Raw genomic sequence first — 16223 nt, forward strand, 5'->3', positions numbered from 1 at the left:
AGGCCTGTGGATGCTTCTAAGCAGAGTGCAGGGTCCCCAGTCACATCCTTGGCTGGGGAAGGCCTCTGAGGACTTAGGTCTTCACTGAAGCATCTTCAGACAGGCGGGGAGGAAGGAGGAGGTCTTGGCCTTGGAAGCCTGTTCTTCCTCAGTGGCATCCAGGAACTGCTGCATGTAACTGGAGGTGCCAAGCAGCATGTGGCCTGTGGCCTGCATGCTAAAGAGGGCCCAGCGGAGCATTTCCCTGGGAGACAGACAGCAAGGCATTCAGGTCAGACATAGAGAACAATCCCCACCCTATCTCCCCAACTGTTTTCTCCATTTTTCTATGCTGGTCTGAAGCAGCTAGCTTCAGTTAGATTTCTTTCTTTTTCTTTTTAAATTTTTACTTACTTATTTGTTCATTTGTTTGTTTGTTTGTTTATCTATTTATTTTTGGTTTTCCAACACAAGGTTTCTCTGTGTAGTTTGGTGCCCGTCCTGGAGCTCCCTCTGTAGACCAGGGTGGGATTAAAGGCGTGGGCCACCACCGCACTATTCTATTCTAAGGACTGGAGATGTAGCTAATTTAGTAGAGTGCTTGCCTTTCATGAACCAAGCCCTGAGTTTGATCCCCAGCACCGCAAACCCGGTGTGGTAATACAGGACTGTAAATTTAGGACTCCCAGTACTACTGAGGTAGAGACAGGTGGATCAGAAGTTCAAAGTCATCCCTGGCTACATAGCAAGTGTGAGGCCAGTCTGGGACACATGAGACCATGTCTCAAAAACAAACAAACAAACAAATAAACAAACAAAAACAAAAAACAAACAAACAAAAAACACAAAGCTTTAAACTGCTCTGGTTCTGAGGTTCTGAGTTCCAGCTTCAAGACACGTAAAATGGGTTATGAGTTTGAAATAATGTGAAGCACTCAGCATGTGGTTTGATGTACAGAAAAATGGGAAATGTAGCCACGAGCAGCTGGCTGAGTGCAAGACCAATAAGGAAGAGAAAACACAAGAAAAAGAAATACTGCCAGGTGGTGGTGGCACACGCCTTTAATCCCAGCACTCATGAGTTAAAGGCAGGAGGATCTCTGGGAGTTCAAGGCCAGCCTGGTCTACAAAGAAAGTTCTAAGACAGCCAAAGAAAAAGAAACACTCGTGTCTAAATGTTAACCTTGTTTTCTCAGGGCCATCGAGATGGCTCAGTAAAGGTACTTGTGGCTGCCAACCCCAGTAATCTGAGTTCTATCTCAGGGACTCACATTGTGGAAGAGAACCGCCTTTCAAAATTTGTCCTGAGGGCCACACTCAGGCCATATGGAAGCTCTGGGCCAGTGAGCTCAGATACACACAGGGGACACACACACATAAACACACAAATAAAGTAAATGTAGTTTTTGTTTTGTTTTGTTTTGTTTTTTGAGACAGGGTTTCTCTGTGTAGCTTTGCACCTTTCCTGGAACTCAGTTGGTAGCCCAGGCTGGCCTCAAACTCACAGAGATCCGCCTGGCTCTGCCTCCCGAGTGCTGGGATTAAAGGCGTGCGCCACCACCGCCCAGCTGTAAATGTAATCTTTTAAAGAGAGATAACCTGTCGTTTCATGCCATGGCAGGCATGTACTCATACACATACATATGTACACATTAAATATATAAATGTTTTAGGGCTGGAGAGATGGCTCAGAGATTAAGAGCACTGACTGCTCTTCCAGAAGTCCTTAGTTCAATTCCCAGCACCCACATGGTGGCTCACAGCCATCTGTAATGAGATATGGTGCCCTCTTCTGTATACATAATAAATAAATCTTTAAAAAGAATAAAATAAATGTTTTAAAATTAACTTCTATTAACCTTTATTCAATATGTGGATTTAAGTTCTGGGTGGGTTCAAGGGGAGTAGATATACACTTAGAACCATAAGCAGAGCCTGGCGGTGGTGGCGCATGCCTTTAATCCCAGCACTCGGGAGGCAGAACCAGGTGGATCTCTGTGAGTTCCAGGCCAGCCTGGGCTACCAAGTGAGTTCCAGGAAAGGTGCAAAGCTACACAGAGAAACCCTGTCTCAAAAAACCAAAAAAAAAAAAAAAAAAAAAAAAAAGAACCATAAGCAGCTCATATAAGGCATATTTGCATACTTGAGGGGCTGGAGAGATGGCTTGGTGGTTAAAAGCATGTGTGGCTATAGTAGAGGACTCAGTAGGCTCCTGGCATCCATAACAGGGGCTCACAGCCTCCTGTACCACCAGGGGATCAGACGCCTGTGGCCTCAGCAGGTATCTGTATTCACATGCACAAACTCTCCCACAGACACACACACACACACACACACACACACACACACACACACACACACACACAGTAAAAATAAAATATTTAAAAACTGAACTACTCTCTTCCCCTCTCTCTGTCTCTGTCTCTGTTCCTCCCTCTCTCTCCCTCTCTCCCTCTCTCTCCCAATAAAGCTCTAGAAAGGTTAAAAAAAAAATTGAACTAAAAAAACGTAGATGTGGTGCTCATCTTTAATCCCAGTGCTTGGGAGGCAGAGGCAAGGAGATCTCTGAGTTCAAGGCCAGACTGATCTACAAAGCAAAAGCAAATTCCAGGACAGCTATATATAGTGATACCCTGTCTCAAAAGAGCATATGTGTGTGTGTGTGTGTGTGTGTGTGTGTGTGTGTGTGTGTGTGTGTGTGTTAATTTAGGGGCCTGAGGTGATGACTCAGTGGGTAAAGTGCTTTCCATACTGCCATGAGGACCTGAGAACCATGTAAAACTGGGTATGGTCACCTGTATCTGCAATCACGGCACTCCTCTTGTGATGGCACACAGAGACAAGGGACTTCCCTAAAGCTTTCAGGCCAGCAAGCCTGGCCTACACAGCAGAAGAACTACAAAGAAAGCCTGCTTCAAACAGTGTGGAAGAAGAGACTAATACCGTGGGCTGTCCTCTGACTTCCAAATGCATGCTGTGGCATGTGGGTGCCCACAATCTCTCATAGGTAGAGACAAAGACTGGCTGGGTGTGGTGGCACTCACTTTAATCCCAGCACCCTGGAGACAGAGGCAGGTGGATCACTGAGTTCAAGGCCAGCTTGGTCTACAGAGCAAGCTTCAGGAGAGCCAGGGAAACACAGAGAAATAAAGATATAAAGACTGAAAAAATAGGTTGGGGATTTAGCTCAGTGGTAGAGCGCTTGCCTGGCAAGCACGAGGCCCTGGGTTCGATCCTCAGCTAAAAAGACTGAAAAATATGTTAGGGCTAGAAGTGTGACTTAGTGGTGTATGTGCTTGTCTGGTGTGTAGGAAGCCCTGGGTTTAATCCCCAGCATTGAAGCATGTGTGTTTGTGTGTGTGTTTGTGTGTGTGTGTGTGTGTGTGTGTGTTTCTTTTTGTGGTACTAGGGAATTAGACACAGGGCCTTAGGCAAGTGCTCTACCATTAAACTATAGCCCCGGCTTTCTTTTCTTTTTCTTTTTCTTTTCTTTTTTTAAAGTTTATTTATTTACTTTATGTAGGTGAGTACTCTGTCTGCATGTATGACTTTATGCCAGGAGAGGGCATCAGATCCCATTACAGATGGTTGCGAGCCACCACGTGGTTGCTGGGAATTGAATTCGGGTCCTCTGGAAGAGCAGCCAGTGCTCTTAACCTCTGGGCCATCTCTCCAGCTCCCTCAGCTTTCTTTCTACTTACTATGAGATAACATCTCACCAAGTTGCCCAGGTTAGCCTTCACTCACCCTGTAGCCTGGGCTAGCCTCTAACTCAACCTCGAGAGCAGCTGGGATTTTCAGGCCTGTGCCATCATGTATGGCTTTACACAGATGTTTTCATGCAGCTGGGATTTTCAGGCCTGTGCCATCATGTATGGCTTTACATAGATGTTTTCATGCAGTGCCTTCTAAGTTATTTCTCAAATCAGAGAACCGAGGCTTTGAATCTAGCCAACCAGTCTTAAAAAGGAGGGAAACTGTGGCATATTCTGCAAATGAGTGAACCTTGACAGCAGGAGTCTTACGGGGAAAGCCAGCCACCACAGGGCAAACATTGTTTGATCCCATTTCTATAAGGTATCTCGGCTACATCAACAGAGGAACAGAGAGTAGGAAAAAGGTCAACAGGGTCTCAGGAGAGGACTGAGAACTACTATTTACTGAGCCCAGCATCTGCTGCCTGGTGCAAAGGTTCTGGAAACGAAGTCAATGCTTACACAACATGGTCAGTTACTTCACGCTGCCGAGCAAGACAGTTAAAGTGAGCACAACAGAAAAATGTTGGAGGTGCAGATTTTAGCACATTTTTTGGGGGAGGGGATGAGGTCTCATTGTATAGCCCTACCTGACCTGGGACTTGATATGTAGACCAGACTACCCTATAATTCAAAGAGATCTACCTGCCTCTGCCTCCTGAATGCTGGCTGGGATTAAATGAGTTCACTATCATACTTGACCGTTAGCACATAAAAACAACAACAACAACAACAAAAAACAACAACAAAAAAACACAGTAACAGCACTAAGTCATTCAGCTAACCACAGTTTGACATTACCTTTTAATTTCTCTGTTTTTCTTTATCTCCCCCCACCCCCACCCCAGCCCCGAGACAAAGTTTCTCTATGTAATAGCTCTAGCTGTCCTGGAACTTGCTCTGTAGACCAGGCTGGCCTTGAACTCACAGAGACCCACCCGCCTCTGCCTTCCAAGTGCTGGGATCAAAGATGTGAGCCACTACCTACTTTTTTTTTTTTTTTCATGTATAGATATGTGTGGGAGGTGGGGGTTATGCACCTGAGTGCAGTGCTCAGAGAGGTCAGAAGAGGGCGACATATCCCTTGGAGCTGAAGCTACATGTGGTTGTGAGCTGGCTGCAGTTGGTGCTGGGAACTGAACCTAGGTCCTCTGGATGAGTGGTACCCTTTTTTTCATTTTTGTTTTTGAGACAAGGTCTTATTGGCGCAGGCTGTCCTTGAACTCCTAATCCTCCACCTCCAAAATACTGGGATTATAGTTACATTTTCTTTTCTTTTGGGGGGGGAGGGGTAGTTTTGAGACAGGGTTTATCTCTGTAGCTTTGGAGCCTGTCCTGGAACTTGCTCTGTAGACCAGGCTGGCCTCGAACTCACAGAGATCCGCCTGGCTCTGCTCCCGAGTGCTGGGATTAAAGGCATGCGCCACCACCGCCAGGCTACATTTTCACTTATAAAAATATTAGCTGTGGAAATAGCAAAGGATATGAGTGTGTGCTTAGCATGTGTGTGGCCCTGGGTTCTATCTCCGGCACACAAAAGAAAGTTCACTGGGCATTAACTATGTGAAATTTACTTTTGGGGGTGAAAAAAATGTACTTTAAATCTTAAATTACCTTCTGCACACCTAATGTAAATCCAGTCACTTAGATAAGTCCCTTCCTAGATGTGGCTGTCCTTCTTTGTTAGCCTAGTGCCAACCCCGCCCCTGAGAGAGTTCAGCTTTGGGCGGACAGCTAGGGCCTCTGCCTTAGCTTCTCTCTCATCCTCTCCTCAGCTGTCCCAATCCACTTACTTCACAATGCGCTTGGCCCTGTAGCAGTGCAGGTCATAGGAAAGCGAGTACGTGTCATAGAGGGTCGCCTTCACGTTCAGGCAGCCAATGAAGTCCTGAGGGTTCAGCTTGTATAGGTCGAAGGTCACCCGGGCCACGTCGATCTTCTTAGTGGACTTCTGGGAAAGGGATAGCTGGGATCTCTTCTTGCGCTGCAAGATGAGCCCATGTTAGCTCGCCTCTGGGACTCCTCCCATGCTCTCAACACTCACCCCTACCCAGGGAGACTGTCACCTGCTCTGACGGGGGCTTCCACTTCTGCCCCTTCTGCAGGACCATGAATACAGTATCTCTTGCTAGGGCTTGGAAGTATTCCTCTGTCTCAACAACCGTGCCGTCTTCCTCCAGCACCAGGGAGAAGGGATCGTCTTTAAGCTTCAAGATGTCCTGGACCTGGAGAAGAACTTTGGTGACATTTCTGCCATCCCTATGGAGCCTCAGCGTTGAGGGGCGAGGACCCCCATTAAAGCACCTCCGCTGCCATCCACGCATGCAATGGACTGTTACAGTGGGGTCCCCTCTCAAGACCAAGTCTTAGCACTTCCTAGTACCAAGAAACAGTGTAGTCTAATAACATAGAACAGGAGTCGTATGTGGTTTTATTTAGTGAGATATAAGTTACACACCATGAGCTTCACTTTTTGAGGGGGTCGGGGGCGATACTAGGAGTCGAATCTAAGCCCTCAGGCATGCTGGGCAAACTCTGCAACCCTGAACTATATCCCCAGCCTTTTTTGTACTTTGTTTGGAGACAGGGTCTTACTAAATTGATTAGGTTGGCCTGGAACTCACAGTGTAGCACAGGCAGGCCTCCTGGTAGATCTTCCTGTCTCAGCCTCCCAAGTAACTTGGGTTACAGGCCTATACCACCAGACAGTTGAACTTTACTTTGGTGGGGATGGTGTTTTTGTTGTTGTTGTTTGTTTGTTTGTTTTATTTTGTTTTAAGACAAGGTCTTACTAGGTAGCCATGGCTGGCCTGGAACTTGCTATGTAGACCAGGCTGGCCTTAAACTCACAGAGATCCATCTGCCTCTGTTTCCCAAGTGTTGGGATTAAAGGCATACACCACCATACCTGGTGACTATTTTAAAATTTTATTTTTAATTATGTGTATATGCATGTATGTGGGTGGGATTGTACACCTGCCCACAGTGTCTATGCTATGCCCTGGAGCTAGAGTTACAGGGGATTGTGAGCAGCCCAGTGTGGGTGCTGGGAACTGAACCTGGGTCCTTTACAGGAGCAATGCATGCTCTTAACATCTAGGTGGTGACCTGTCTAGCCCTGACCTGCACTATTTAAAAGAATACAATTCAGTCAAGTTTTATGGATGGTGGACATTGGTAATCCTAGTATTCAGAAGGCAGAGACAGGGGGATTTCAGCAAGCTCAAGGCTAGCCTGGTCTGTACATAAAGACAGAGGCCAGCCAGGACTGCACACCGACACACTCTCTCTCCAGGAAAAGTGGAGGGAGGGGGGGAAATAAAGGAAAAAAGTATCCAATTCAATGTTGAGTTGAAGCCTGTCCCCCTGACTGAGTCTGAGGTAATTTGAACAACAATAAACAATCTGTTATCATTATATCCCATTAAAATATGAATGTCTGGTGTTCTGGGGTGGTGGCTCATGCCTTTAATACTAGCACTTGGGAGACAGAGGCAGGCAGATCTCTGAGTTCAAGGACAGCCAGGTCTACAGAGTGAGTTCTAGGAGGACAGTTAGGGCTACACAAAGAAACCCTGTCTCAAAAACACCCCCAAGATATGGTGTATTTTGGTATCAATAAATTAGTAAATTTAAAGCCTGAGGCAGAATTGTATGTTTGCTTGGTATAGAATACATCTTAGAAAACAGTTAATATAAGGAAAATAAAAAATTAAAGTTAGGAGGAGATAAAAAAAATTAAAGTTAAAAACAGTTAACCCATTGAGAAAAATAAAAATATTACACAGGGAAGCCTAACTTATTCAGATAATCAAGTTAAATGAAACAAGAGAATAAAAGGTATGCTGGGCAGTGATGGCACTCACCTTTAATCCCAGCACTCAGGAGGCAGAGCCAGGCAGATCTTCGAGGCCAGCCTGGGCTACCAAGTGAGTTCCAGGAAAGCTACACATAGAAACCCTGTCTTGGAGGAAAAAAAAAGGTATACATGTTTGTAAACACAACACTCTTTATCTTCTTTCTTTCTGTGTTTATTTGTGGTGTGAGGGATTGAGCTGAGGTTTGTGCTAGGAAAAACATTCTTCCTACTAAGCTATACCCCCAGGTGTCAACTTAAAATATACATATTGGTTTTTCAAGACAGGGTTTTTCTGTGTAGCTTTTGGAGCCTGTCCTGGAACTTGCTCTGTAGACCAGGTTAGCCTCAAATTCACAGAGATCCTCCTGCCTCTGCCTACTGAGTGCTGGGATTAAAGGCTTAAAAATATTTTTAAGCATTTATTTTATATGTATTAGTGTTTTGTCTGCATGTATGTGTGCGCACCACATGCATTCAGTGCCCTTGGAGGCCAAAAGAGGGCATCAGGTCCCTGAAACTAGGCTATGTGAGAGCTGGGAACTGAACCTCTGTCCTCTGGAAGTGCTTTTAACCACTGAGCCATGTCTCTAGCCCCAACAACTTATTTGTAATCTTGTTCCTGCTAAAGCTATATAGAATGAATGGAAGGAACAGTCATTCAAAACTGAGGGACAGGAAATAAAGTTACTGGCTCGCCATCTTCAAGAGCCAGCTAGAGGGCTCAGCAGGGAAGGATGCATGCAGTGCACACTTTAGCATTTGAGTTCAACACCTGGAGACCACAGTAGGAGAGAACTGGCTCCGGAAAGTTGCCCTCTGACCTCCATATGTACCCCGTGACATGGGCATGCCAGTACCCATACACACATCATACACTTGCAGTAATAATTTTAAAGTAAAACTGTCCAGATCTGGGGGACAATCAGCAGTGCTCCAAAGGGTCTCAATGTGAGCTTTGCTGATGTTACATTGTCTTCTCACTTTGGTGGCTGGAGAGCATTAAAGAGAACGTAAGTAGATAATCATTACAAAAACTAAAATTTAAACACCTCCAAGGCTTTCTGTTACTCTCTGAAATGAACTGTTACTTGGCAAGCACATCTATATTCTCCCCTCCACATCTTTGTGCTCCCAGATGTGGAGTCAAAGTCCAGAAACCTTACCTCAAAGGTTAAGTCAGCAGATGTCTTCAAGCCCTGGCAGGAAGAGTCCCTTCTGACTACATTGCAAAGATGGAGTATCCCCTGGCAACAGAACCCTGACTAGAAGTTTCTACAGTTCTACAACTCTAAGGCTCTCCTGAAGTACCCATTGAAAAGGAGAGCCCCCAGCCTAAGTAAGCCATGACCCAGTCTCTGGGGATGAGGATGAGGGGCGTGAAGTGTTGGAATTGGTTACAAGAACACCCTAAAGATGAAAGTGGTCCCCAGAGCTCAAACAAAGAGGGGACCAGTCCTTTTGATTCAAGGCATACTCAGCCACAGACCTCACAGGAGACAACAAACCAGATCCTAGGAAGAACAGGAATGAGATGAAACCCACCTCAAAGGTTAAGTCAACTATGTTCTCTGCCTGCTAAATTGACTCTGACACCTGAAAACGTAATCCAAATGTTTGACTTGTGGGGGGCACCTGGACCCACAGGTGCAGGGATTCCAGCCCCATGCAGCTGATACTAATGGGCCAGAGAGGCCTGAGCCCACAGGGCAGATAGAAGCAAAATTTTAAGAGGCTGTGGGAGGGACATGGGCGTAAGGATGAGAACTGACTGGGTCCTGCTCTTAGCACTTAGTGCTCTGTTAGTACAGGAGCTGGCTGCCCTGGGCTTCCACTAATGGCAACGTACTAATTTTCCAAACAAAGGCTTTTCCTGGAAGTTCCAGCCTGGGAGACACATGCGGGGAGACTTGAGTTGGGGTGGTTAGGAGACGCAGACTGGAAGCACTGAAATCCTGTCTCCTCAATTTTTGAAACTTCTACAAGGTTGTTTTTATGTTGTTTAGTTTTATTGTATGTGTGTGGGGGTGGGGTTAAGTCTGGGTCTTGTTATAGAGCCCTAGCTGGGCAGGAACTCCCTATGTAGAGACCAGGCTGACCTCAAACGCGTGGTCCTCCGGCTCCTCCTCCGTGCACCACCATACTCAGCCTTGGTTTTAATTTCTTTTGAGACGAATTCTTTGTATAGCTCAGAGTATCCTGGAACTCACTTATATAGCCCAGGCTGGCCTCAACTCTGAGCTCTTCCAACCCCAATCTCCCAAGTCCTGGACTCCTGGGAGGGAGCCACGATGCCTGGCTCATTTCTCCAAGTGTAAGAGACACTGGGTAAAGGGAAGGAAGGGCCTTTCAGCAAGAAAATAACCACCCACCCACTGCTAGTGTGTAAGATGGCAATGCCCTGCTCTCCTGTGCTTGACCATGTCACTTACCCACCACACACACAGCTCTCCAGGGAGGCAATGCCAACCCTCTAGCAGTGACACCACAAAGAACCTTTCACCGCTTAAAAAAAAAAAAAAAAAAAAAAAAAAATCTTCCCGGCACGCGCATGCGCACAGAATTCCAGCTCAGGGACCTGGAAGACGGAGGCAGCTGGCAGGGTCAACTCTTCAGTCAAGGCCTGGAGAGAGTCTTTGCAGGGTACAGGCAGATGCCTTACCTTGCCCAGGAGGTCCTCCAGGCTGTGAGCCATGATGCCTTTGCGAACCTTCCGATCTGCTGTGCTAACTCGACAGGGCCTTGCCCTGGGGGCTTTCCGGCTGGGCTTAGACACCAGCTGTTGGGTCACCACGGCAGTGCTCACTGCCACATGCCTGGGGACATCAGTGTGAACATCAGATGACCTGCCTGCAGCCACCAGGTCCTCCCACACCTGTCTGCTGAATTCACGTCTGACCCTTCCAACCGGTCATGGCGGCTCTGGGTGGCTTTCACACAAAACCCGTCAGAAGATTCATCTCCGATTTGGATGGGCAGGAAGATCAGCAGGGATCTTGCTTAAATCAGACTCACTTCAGTGCCTCTGAGTGGAGCCTAAGGGACTGCGTGTCTAACAAGTCCCCGAGTTCCGTCAGTGTGGCTTGGACCAGCCGCATTCCCCTGTGGATGGCTCTGCTTTTGTGACCTTGTTGACCTTGCCTGTGAATTGGGGTGAAATGGAGGGGTGGGGGCAGTCTACTGAGTATTTGGGGGACTCTAAAGTACACAGCGTAGAAAGAAAGGAGGGGAGAGAGTCTGGGTCTGGGATTTTCTGGACTCCAATTCAAAGTTTGTCCCTGCTACAGATATGCTAGGTGACAGAATACCCAGACAGTGACTCAGTTTCCTCAGCTATTGACTTGGCCCAGTGGCCCCCCCACTTCCCAGAGTAGGAGTGAGGCTCCTGGGAGATCAGGAATGAAGGCACCCAGTGCCAACTCTGGCCCTTTCTACTCCAGATGTGATGGGAACTGTAGCGGTGGCAGAGAGAGAGAGAGAGAGAGAGAGAGAGAGAGAGAGAGAGAGAGAGAGAGAGAGAGACTTGTCCAGACTGCAAGATCTTGGGTGCTACTCCAGGCCTCCTGAATCAGATCTGTGGGGGTTTATTGTAGGATTTTGTTTGTTTTGTTTTAATGGGTTCTTTGCTTATTTGTTTATTTTTGAGATAGCAACTCGATATGTAGCCCTGGAACTAACTTTTTCCTCCCCTCCTCTCCTCTCCTCTCCTCTCCTCACTTCTCTCCTTTTCTCTTCTCTCCTCTCCTCCTCCTTCTTTCTCTATCTATCTATCTATCTATCTATCTATCTACCAGGAACTTTCTATGAAGATCAGACTGCCCTCAAACTCACATGCCTCTGCTCCCCAAGTGCCAGGATTTAAAGTATGTGTCACCATGCCTGGCCATATCTGTATTTCAAATAGACACTACATGACTTTCCTCTTCTTCCTCTTCTTCTTCTCCTTCTCCTCCTCCTTCTTCTCCTTCTCCTCCTCCTTCTTCTTCTGATAGGATAGCCTATGTAGCTCTGACTAACTTGGAACTTGCTGTGTCCACTACAAGCTGGCCTTGAACTCACAAAGATCTGCCTGTCTCTGCCTCCTGAGTGCTGGAATTAAAAGCATGTACCACCACATCCAGCCCCTATATGGTTTTTATACCTAGTAAAGTTTTCAAAGTTCTAACAGATGGCTCCCCAGATTCCCCCTTCCTTTCTATCCCTGGCTCTCCTTACCTGGACAGTGACTTGGGGTACAGAAGGCTGAGAGACTTCATGGCGTAGTCCATCCTTGTCAGCTGGATTGTGTTGGACCTGGATCAGAGGCAGAACCAACCTATCTGGTTAGTGTGAAGGGAGGGAGTGGTCCCTCTCTTTCTTTCTTTCTTTGACCCAATGCATCCCAACCCCCACAGAACAACCCTCTGCCCCAGTCTCTCATCCTACCCCCATTTCCCCAAATTCATACCAACTACAGCTGAGCCAGCATCTACCACCCCACCTGTTCTGCAGCTGCTCCCAGCCCCAACACAACTCACTCCATGTTTCTCTGCCCCAAGCTCTGGCGACACTGAGCTGAGGAACCCAGCTCGGGGCTGAGGAGGCCCTCAGTGATTTGTTTCTGTCCCTGGGGACAGAGTCCACGTTGTGTTGGCAGGAGGTGAGTCACACCACCTCATGCTGGGAGAGACCTGAAAGTCACCTATAGTCCAGAAACTCCACAGGCAGCCAGACCTTGGAGAGCCTGCTCTAACCATGGGCCCTTGAGCAATAAAGCCCTCCTGAGGCCTAGCACTGGCCAAGAGAACTTGTTAAAGGCTGCCTAGGTTTGTGCCCGCCAATACCATAGCTGTCACCCATACAGAGTCCTGGGCGCCATGACTAGTGTGACAGAGGAGCTGACTCTGCACTTCTATCGGACCTTAACTAATCTAGTTAAGTAACTACTGTGGTTCGGGACTCGAGTACCCACGCTGGGCATCACGGCTCTAGCGGGTAGTACTGGGCTCATGGGCCTCTGCTTTCTCTGGTTCTTGTCTGCTGAGCTGCAAGACCCCGTACAGGCAGCCTCTTCTACCTGCGATGCTTGTCTCAAACTCAGAGCCCAACATAAGCCACCTGGAAGCCCCAGCTTCCCGCTGCGAACTCAGGAAAACCTTTCCTGGTTGCTCCCAGAATGACCCCTCCGCCCCGCCCTTCTCTGTCCATTTCTGCCGTTGCTCCTGGGTCCCTGATGTCCCCCTTTTCAGCCCTTAGCACAGGGAGCGGGTCTGAACACCGGGACTGGGCAGGCATGACTTCTCAGTCAGGTAAAATCAGTCTTCCCTTCTTACAACTCGGGTTCTCCCCAGGTCCGGCAGAGCCAGAGTTCCCCCTCACCCCCACTTGATGCTACCCAAGCACTCTTGTTTCAAGCCTGTTTCTTATACCCCTCCCTCTCATCGCTCCACCAAATCCACCCCTCCTGCCCTCTAGTAGTCAGATACCCCAGTTCCTCTCCTCGCCCTCACCTCCTAGCCTCCTGGCAATACCGCGTGGCCAGGCACAGCCCAGGCCTCCTTCCATTTTATGTCCATCTCCTGTGAAGCCACTCCCCTGGCCCCCAGCCCCAGCTGGGGAAAAGAGCATAGGGAGTGAGTTTGAAACTCTCCTCTAGGGATTTCAAGCCAGACTCACTTCCAGAAAGCCCCGAAAGGGGGAAGAAGGCATGTTTCGAAAGCTCTAGAAGGAAGAGTTACTGCCCAGGACATGGTACCAGGCAAGAGGGCACAGAAAGTGACAGATGTGGGCTGTGGGCTGAGTTCCACCCCACAGGCTGCTTGTGTTCACACAAGTTGCCTTTGGTCAGCCCTGGTTTTCCCTCTGCATAAGGAATAACACTACTGTTGAAGCCGCGTGGTGACTTAGAGCTGTTATCTCAACACTGGATAGATAGAGGGTCGTGAGGACTGGAGAGATGGCTCAGTGGTTAAGAACACTTGACTGCTCTGCCTAGAGGTCCTGAGTTCAATTCCAACAAACACACGGTGGCTCACAACCATCTGTAATGGGGTCAGATTCCTTCTTCTGGTTATATACATAAAATACATAAATAAATCTTTTACTTTTTTTTTTTTTTTAACAGAGTTTCTCTGTGTAGTTTTGGTGCCTGTCCTGGATCTCGCTCTGTAGACCAGGCTGGCCTCGAACTCACAGAGATCCACCAGGCTCTGCCTCCCAAGTGCTAGGATTAAAGGCGTGGGCCACCACTGCCCAGCCACTCAAACACTTGTAATCTATTGCTACTTCCAGTCTGAGTATGGGTCCTGCAGTTTCTAGTGGAGAATTGCCTCCCAGACTGCTCCTGGATCTTTTGACAAGCTGAAAAGGAGAACTGGCTGAGAAGCAGATCAGAGAAGAGGGGCCGAAATCAGAATGAGGATTGTGTCTTCAGGTTTAGGGTAACCACTGGAGACTTCTAGGCACTGCTATGGTGGTTTGGAACAGGATGAGGCAAAAGCTTATTGCGGGTAATCTGTAACGTCCCTTTAAATCCTTTTTCTATCTATTTACTTTATCTTTTAAAAGAATTTTTATTTTGTGTATAAATATTTGTGTATATGTATGTGCACCACATGCATGCTGTGCCTGTGGAGGCCAGAAGAGGGCGACAGATCCCCTGGAACCAGAAGGGCTATATGGTGCTGAGGAACTGAGCTGCCTTCCTCTATGCATGAGGCTAACCATTGAGCCATCTCTCCAGCCCTACCCCACCCCCCACTTTTTATGTGTGTATGTATGTGTGTATATGTGTGGGCATGTGTGGAGGTCAGAGGACAGTTTGCTGGAGTTGCTTCTCTCCTTCCAGCCTGTGGGTCCTAGGGATAAAACCCAGGCTGGTAGCCTGTCCCTGTACATAGAGCCATTTCCTGGGTTTTATCCCAATAAACCTTGAAAATGTCTTACTTATTGTGGTATCTTCATCCTTAAAGGGGAAGGACAGAGCTCCAGGTACAATGAGTGAAAATTGGCCTTTTATTATCAGTCTTTAAGATGAATACTTAAGGCCGGGCGGTGGTGGTGGTGGTGGTGGTGGTGGTGGTGGTGGTGGTGGTGGTGCACGCCTTTAATCCCAGCACTTAGGAGGCGGAGGCAGGCAGATCTCTGTGAGTTCAAGGCCAGCCTGGTCTCCAAAGTGAGTTCCAGGAAAGGTGCAAAGCTACACAGAGAAACCCTGTCTTGAAAAACAAAAAACAAACCAACAAAAAAGATGAGTACTTTAAAAAATTTTGTTTCAGGTATTTTTTTTTAAAGATTTATTTATTTTTATTATGTATACATTGTTCTGCCTACATGTAGGCCTGCAGGCCAGAAGAGGGCATCAGATCTCATTACAGATGGTTGTGAGCCACCATGTGGTTGCTGGGAATTGAACTCAGGACCTTTGGAGGAGCAGCCAGTGCTCTTAACTGCTGAGCCATCTCTCCAGCCTGGTTTTTTTTTTTTTTTTAAGGCAGAGTTTCTTTGTGTAGCCTAAGTTGTTCTGGAACTTGATTTGTAGACCAGGCTGGCTTTTTTTGTAGACCAGAGACCCACCTGCCTCTGCCTCCCAGCGTACTGAGACTAAAGGCATGTGCCACCACGCCTGACTAAGAAGTGTACTTTTAAAATGCCTAACACATCTACAGGCACAGTTGGTTGGGAAGCTGATTCAAACCTTAAGACAGCAAAGGGGTAGAGATGTCCACAGAACATGAAGACAGAGAAGCCCAGCTTTTCTCCGTCCTTTAGTCATGTGGCCGGCCTCTGCAGGTCCAAGTGAGGAGTCACTGTCTCTCTCGGTATGGCATTCTTTAGAGCTAAGCCAGTCCCCGGAAGAGACAACACTCATTCACTGAACACTTACGGTGTGTCACCCTGGGGGCTGATAACACAGCAGAAAGCAAGACAGCTAGCTTTAGGCCACCTGGAGGAGCTGGACCAGAGACCAGCCGGAGGCAGAGTGCTGATGTACACCTCTCATCCTGAGCCCCTGGAGGCTGTCAGCCTGGGCCACACAGTCAGAGGTCCGTCCTAAAAAACAAACAGACAAACAAACAAAACAAAAAACTTTTTTTTTTTTTTTTGGCTGCCTGTTGGTGGTGGCACACATACTTTAGTTCCAGCACTCAGGAGGCAGGGCCAGCCTGGTCTAAGGGTAAGTTTCAGGACAGCCAATGCTATACAGAGAGACCCTGTGTTGAGAAAGAGTCTCACAAAAGCAAAACAACAACAGAGAAGTTTTTTGTTGTTTCATTTTGTTTATTTTCTAATAATGTATTAGGAAGAAAACAAAAAATAAAGCAATGCCGTTAGGCGTGGTGGCTTGGACCTGGGATCCAGCACTTGAGAGGCAGAGGCTGGCCGACGGCTTTGAGTTTAAGGGCCCTCTCCCCGCGCAGTTACAGGTCAGTGTGGACTACAGAGTAAGACCTTACCTTCAAAAGCACAGGGCTATCAAAATGGCTCATGGGGTACTCGCAAACTTGATGGCTTGAGTTCCATCCTGGGGACCTACATAATGAAAGAACTGACCCCGAGTCATGTTCTGATCTTCACACATACCGTGTGTGTGTGTGTGTGTGTGTGTGTGTGTGTGTGTGTGTGTGTCACACACTAAATAGTATAAAAGATTA

The 16223-nt window shown here is 47.5% G+C and overlaps 1 protein-coding gene and 1 non-coding gene across 5 annotated transcripts in view; one reads left to right on the top strand and one right to left on the bottom strand.

The window, feature by feature from the left end:
* Positions 1–13109, bottom strand: part of Cidec (cell death inducing DFFA like effector c) — a 13359-nt gene extending 250 nt beyond the window's left edge. Inside the window, exons 1-6 of one of the 4 annotated variants that reach the window (XM_036182779.1) lie at positions 13080–13109; positions 11806–11883; positions 10253–10406; positions 5801–5959; positions 5528–5718; positions 1–244 (exon numbers count right to left, since the gene is read on the bottom strand). The exon at positions 1–244 is cut by the window's left edge and continues 250 nt beyond it. In XM_036182779.1, coding sequence (XP_036038672.1) covers positions 82–244; positions 5528–5718; positions 5801–5959; positions 10253–10406; positions 11806–11858 — 720 coding nt within the window. In that variant the 5' untranslated portion in view covers positions 11859–11883; positions 13080–13109 and the 3' untranslated portion in view covers positions 1–81. Of the gene's footprint in view, positions 245–5527; positions 5719–5794; positions 5960–9358; positions 9374–10237; positions 10407–11805; positions 11884–12107; positions 12136–13079 lie in introns of those variants that run through there. The other 3 variants (XM_036182778.1, XM_036182780.1, XM_036182781.1) reach the window with 3 other exon arrangements.
* Positions 3154–3224, top strand: Trnaa-ggc. Its single transcript has one exon. It is a non-coding gene; the product is annotated as a tRNA-Ala (tRNA).
* Positions 13110–16223: the final 3114 nt, after the last annotated feature.

This window comes from Onychomys torridus, chromosome 3, assembly GCF_903995425.1.
Source record: "Onychomys torridus chromosome 3, mOncTor1.1, whole genome shotgun sequence".
Lineage (NCBI taxonomy): Eukaryota > Metazoa > Chordata > Mammalia > Rodentia > Cricetidae > Onychomys > Onychomys torridus.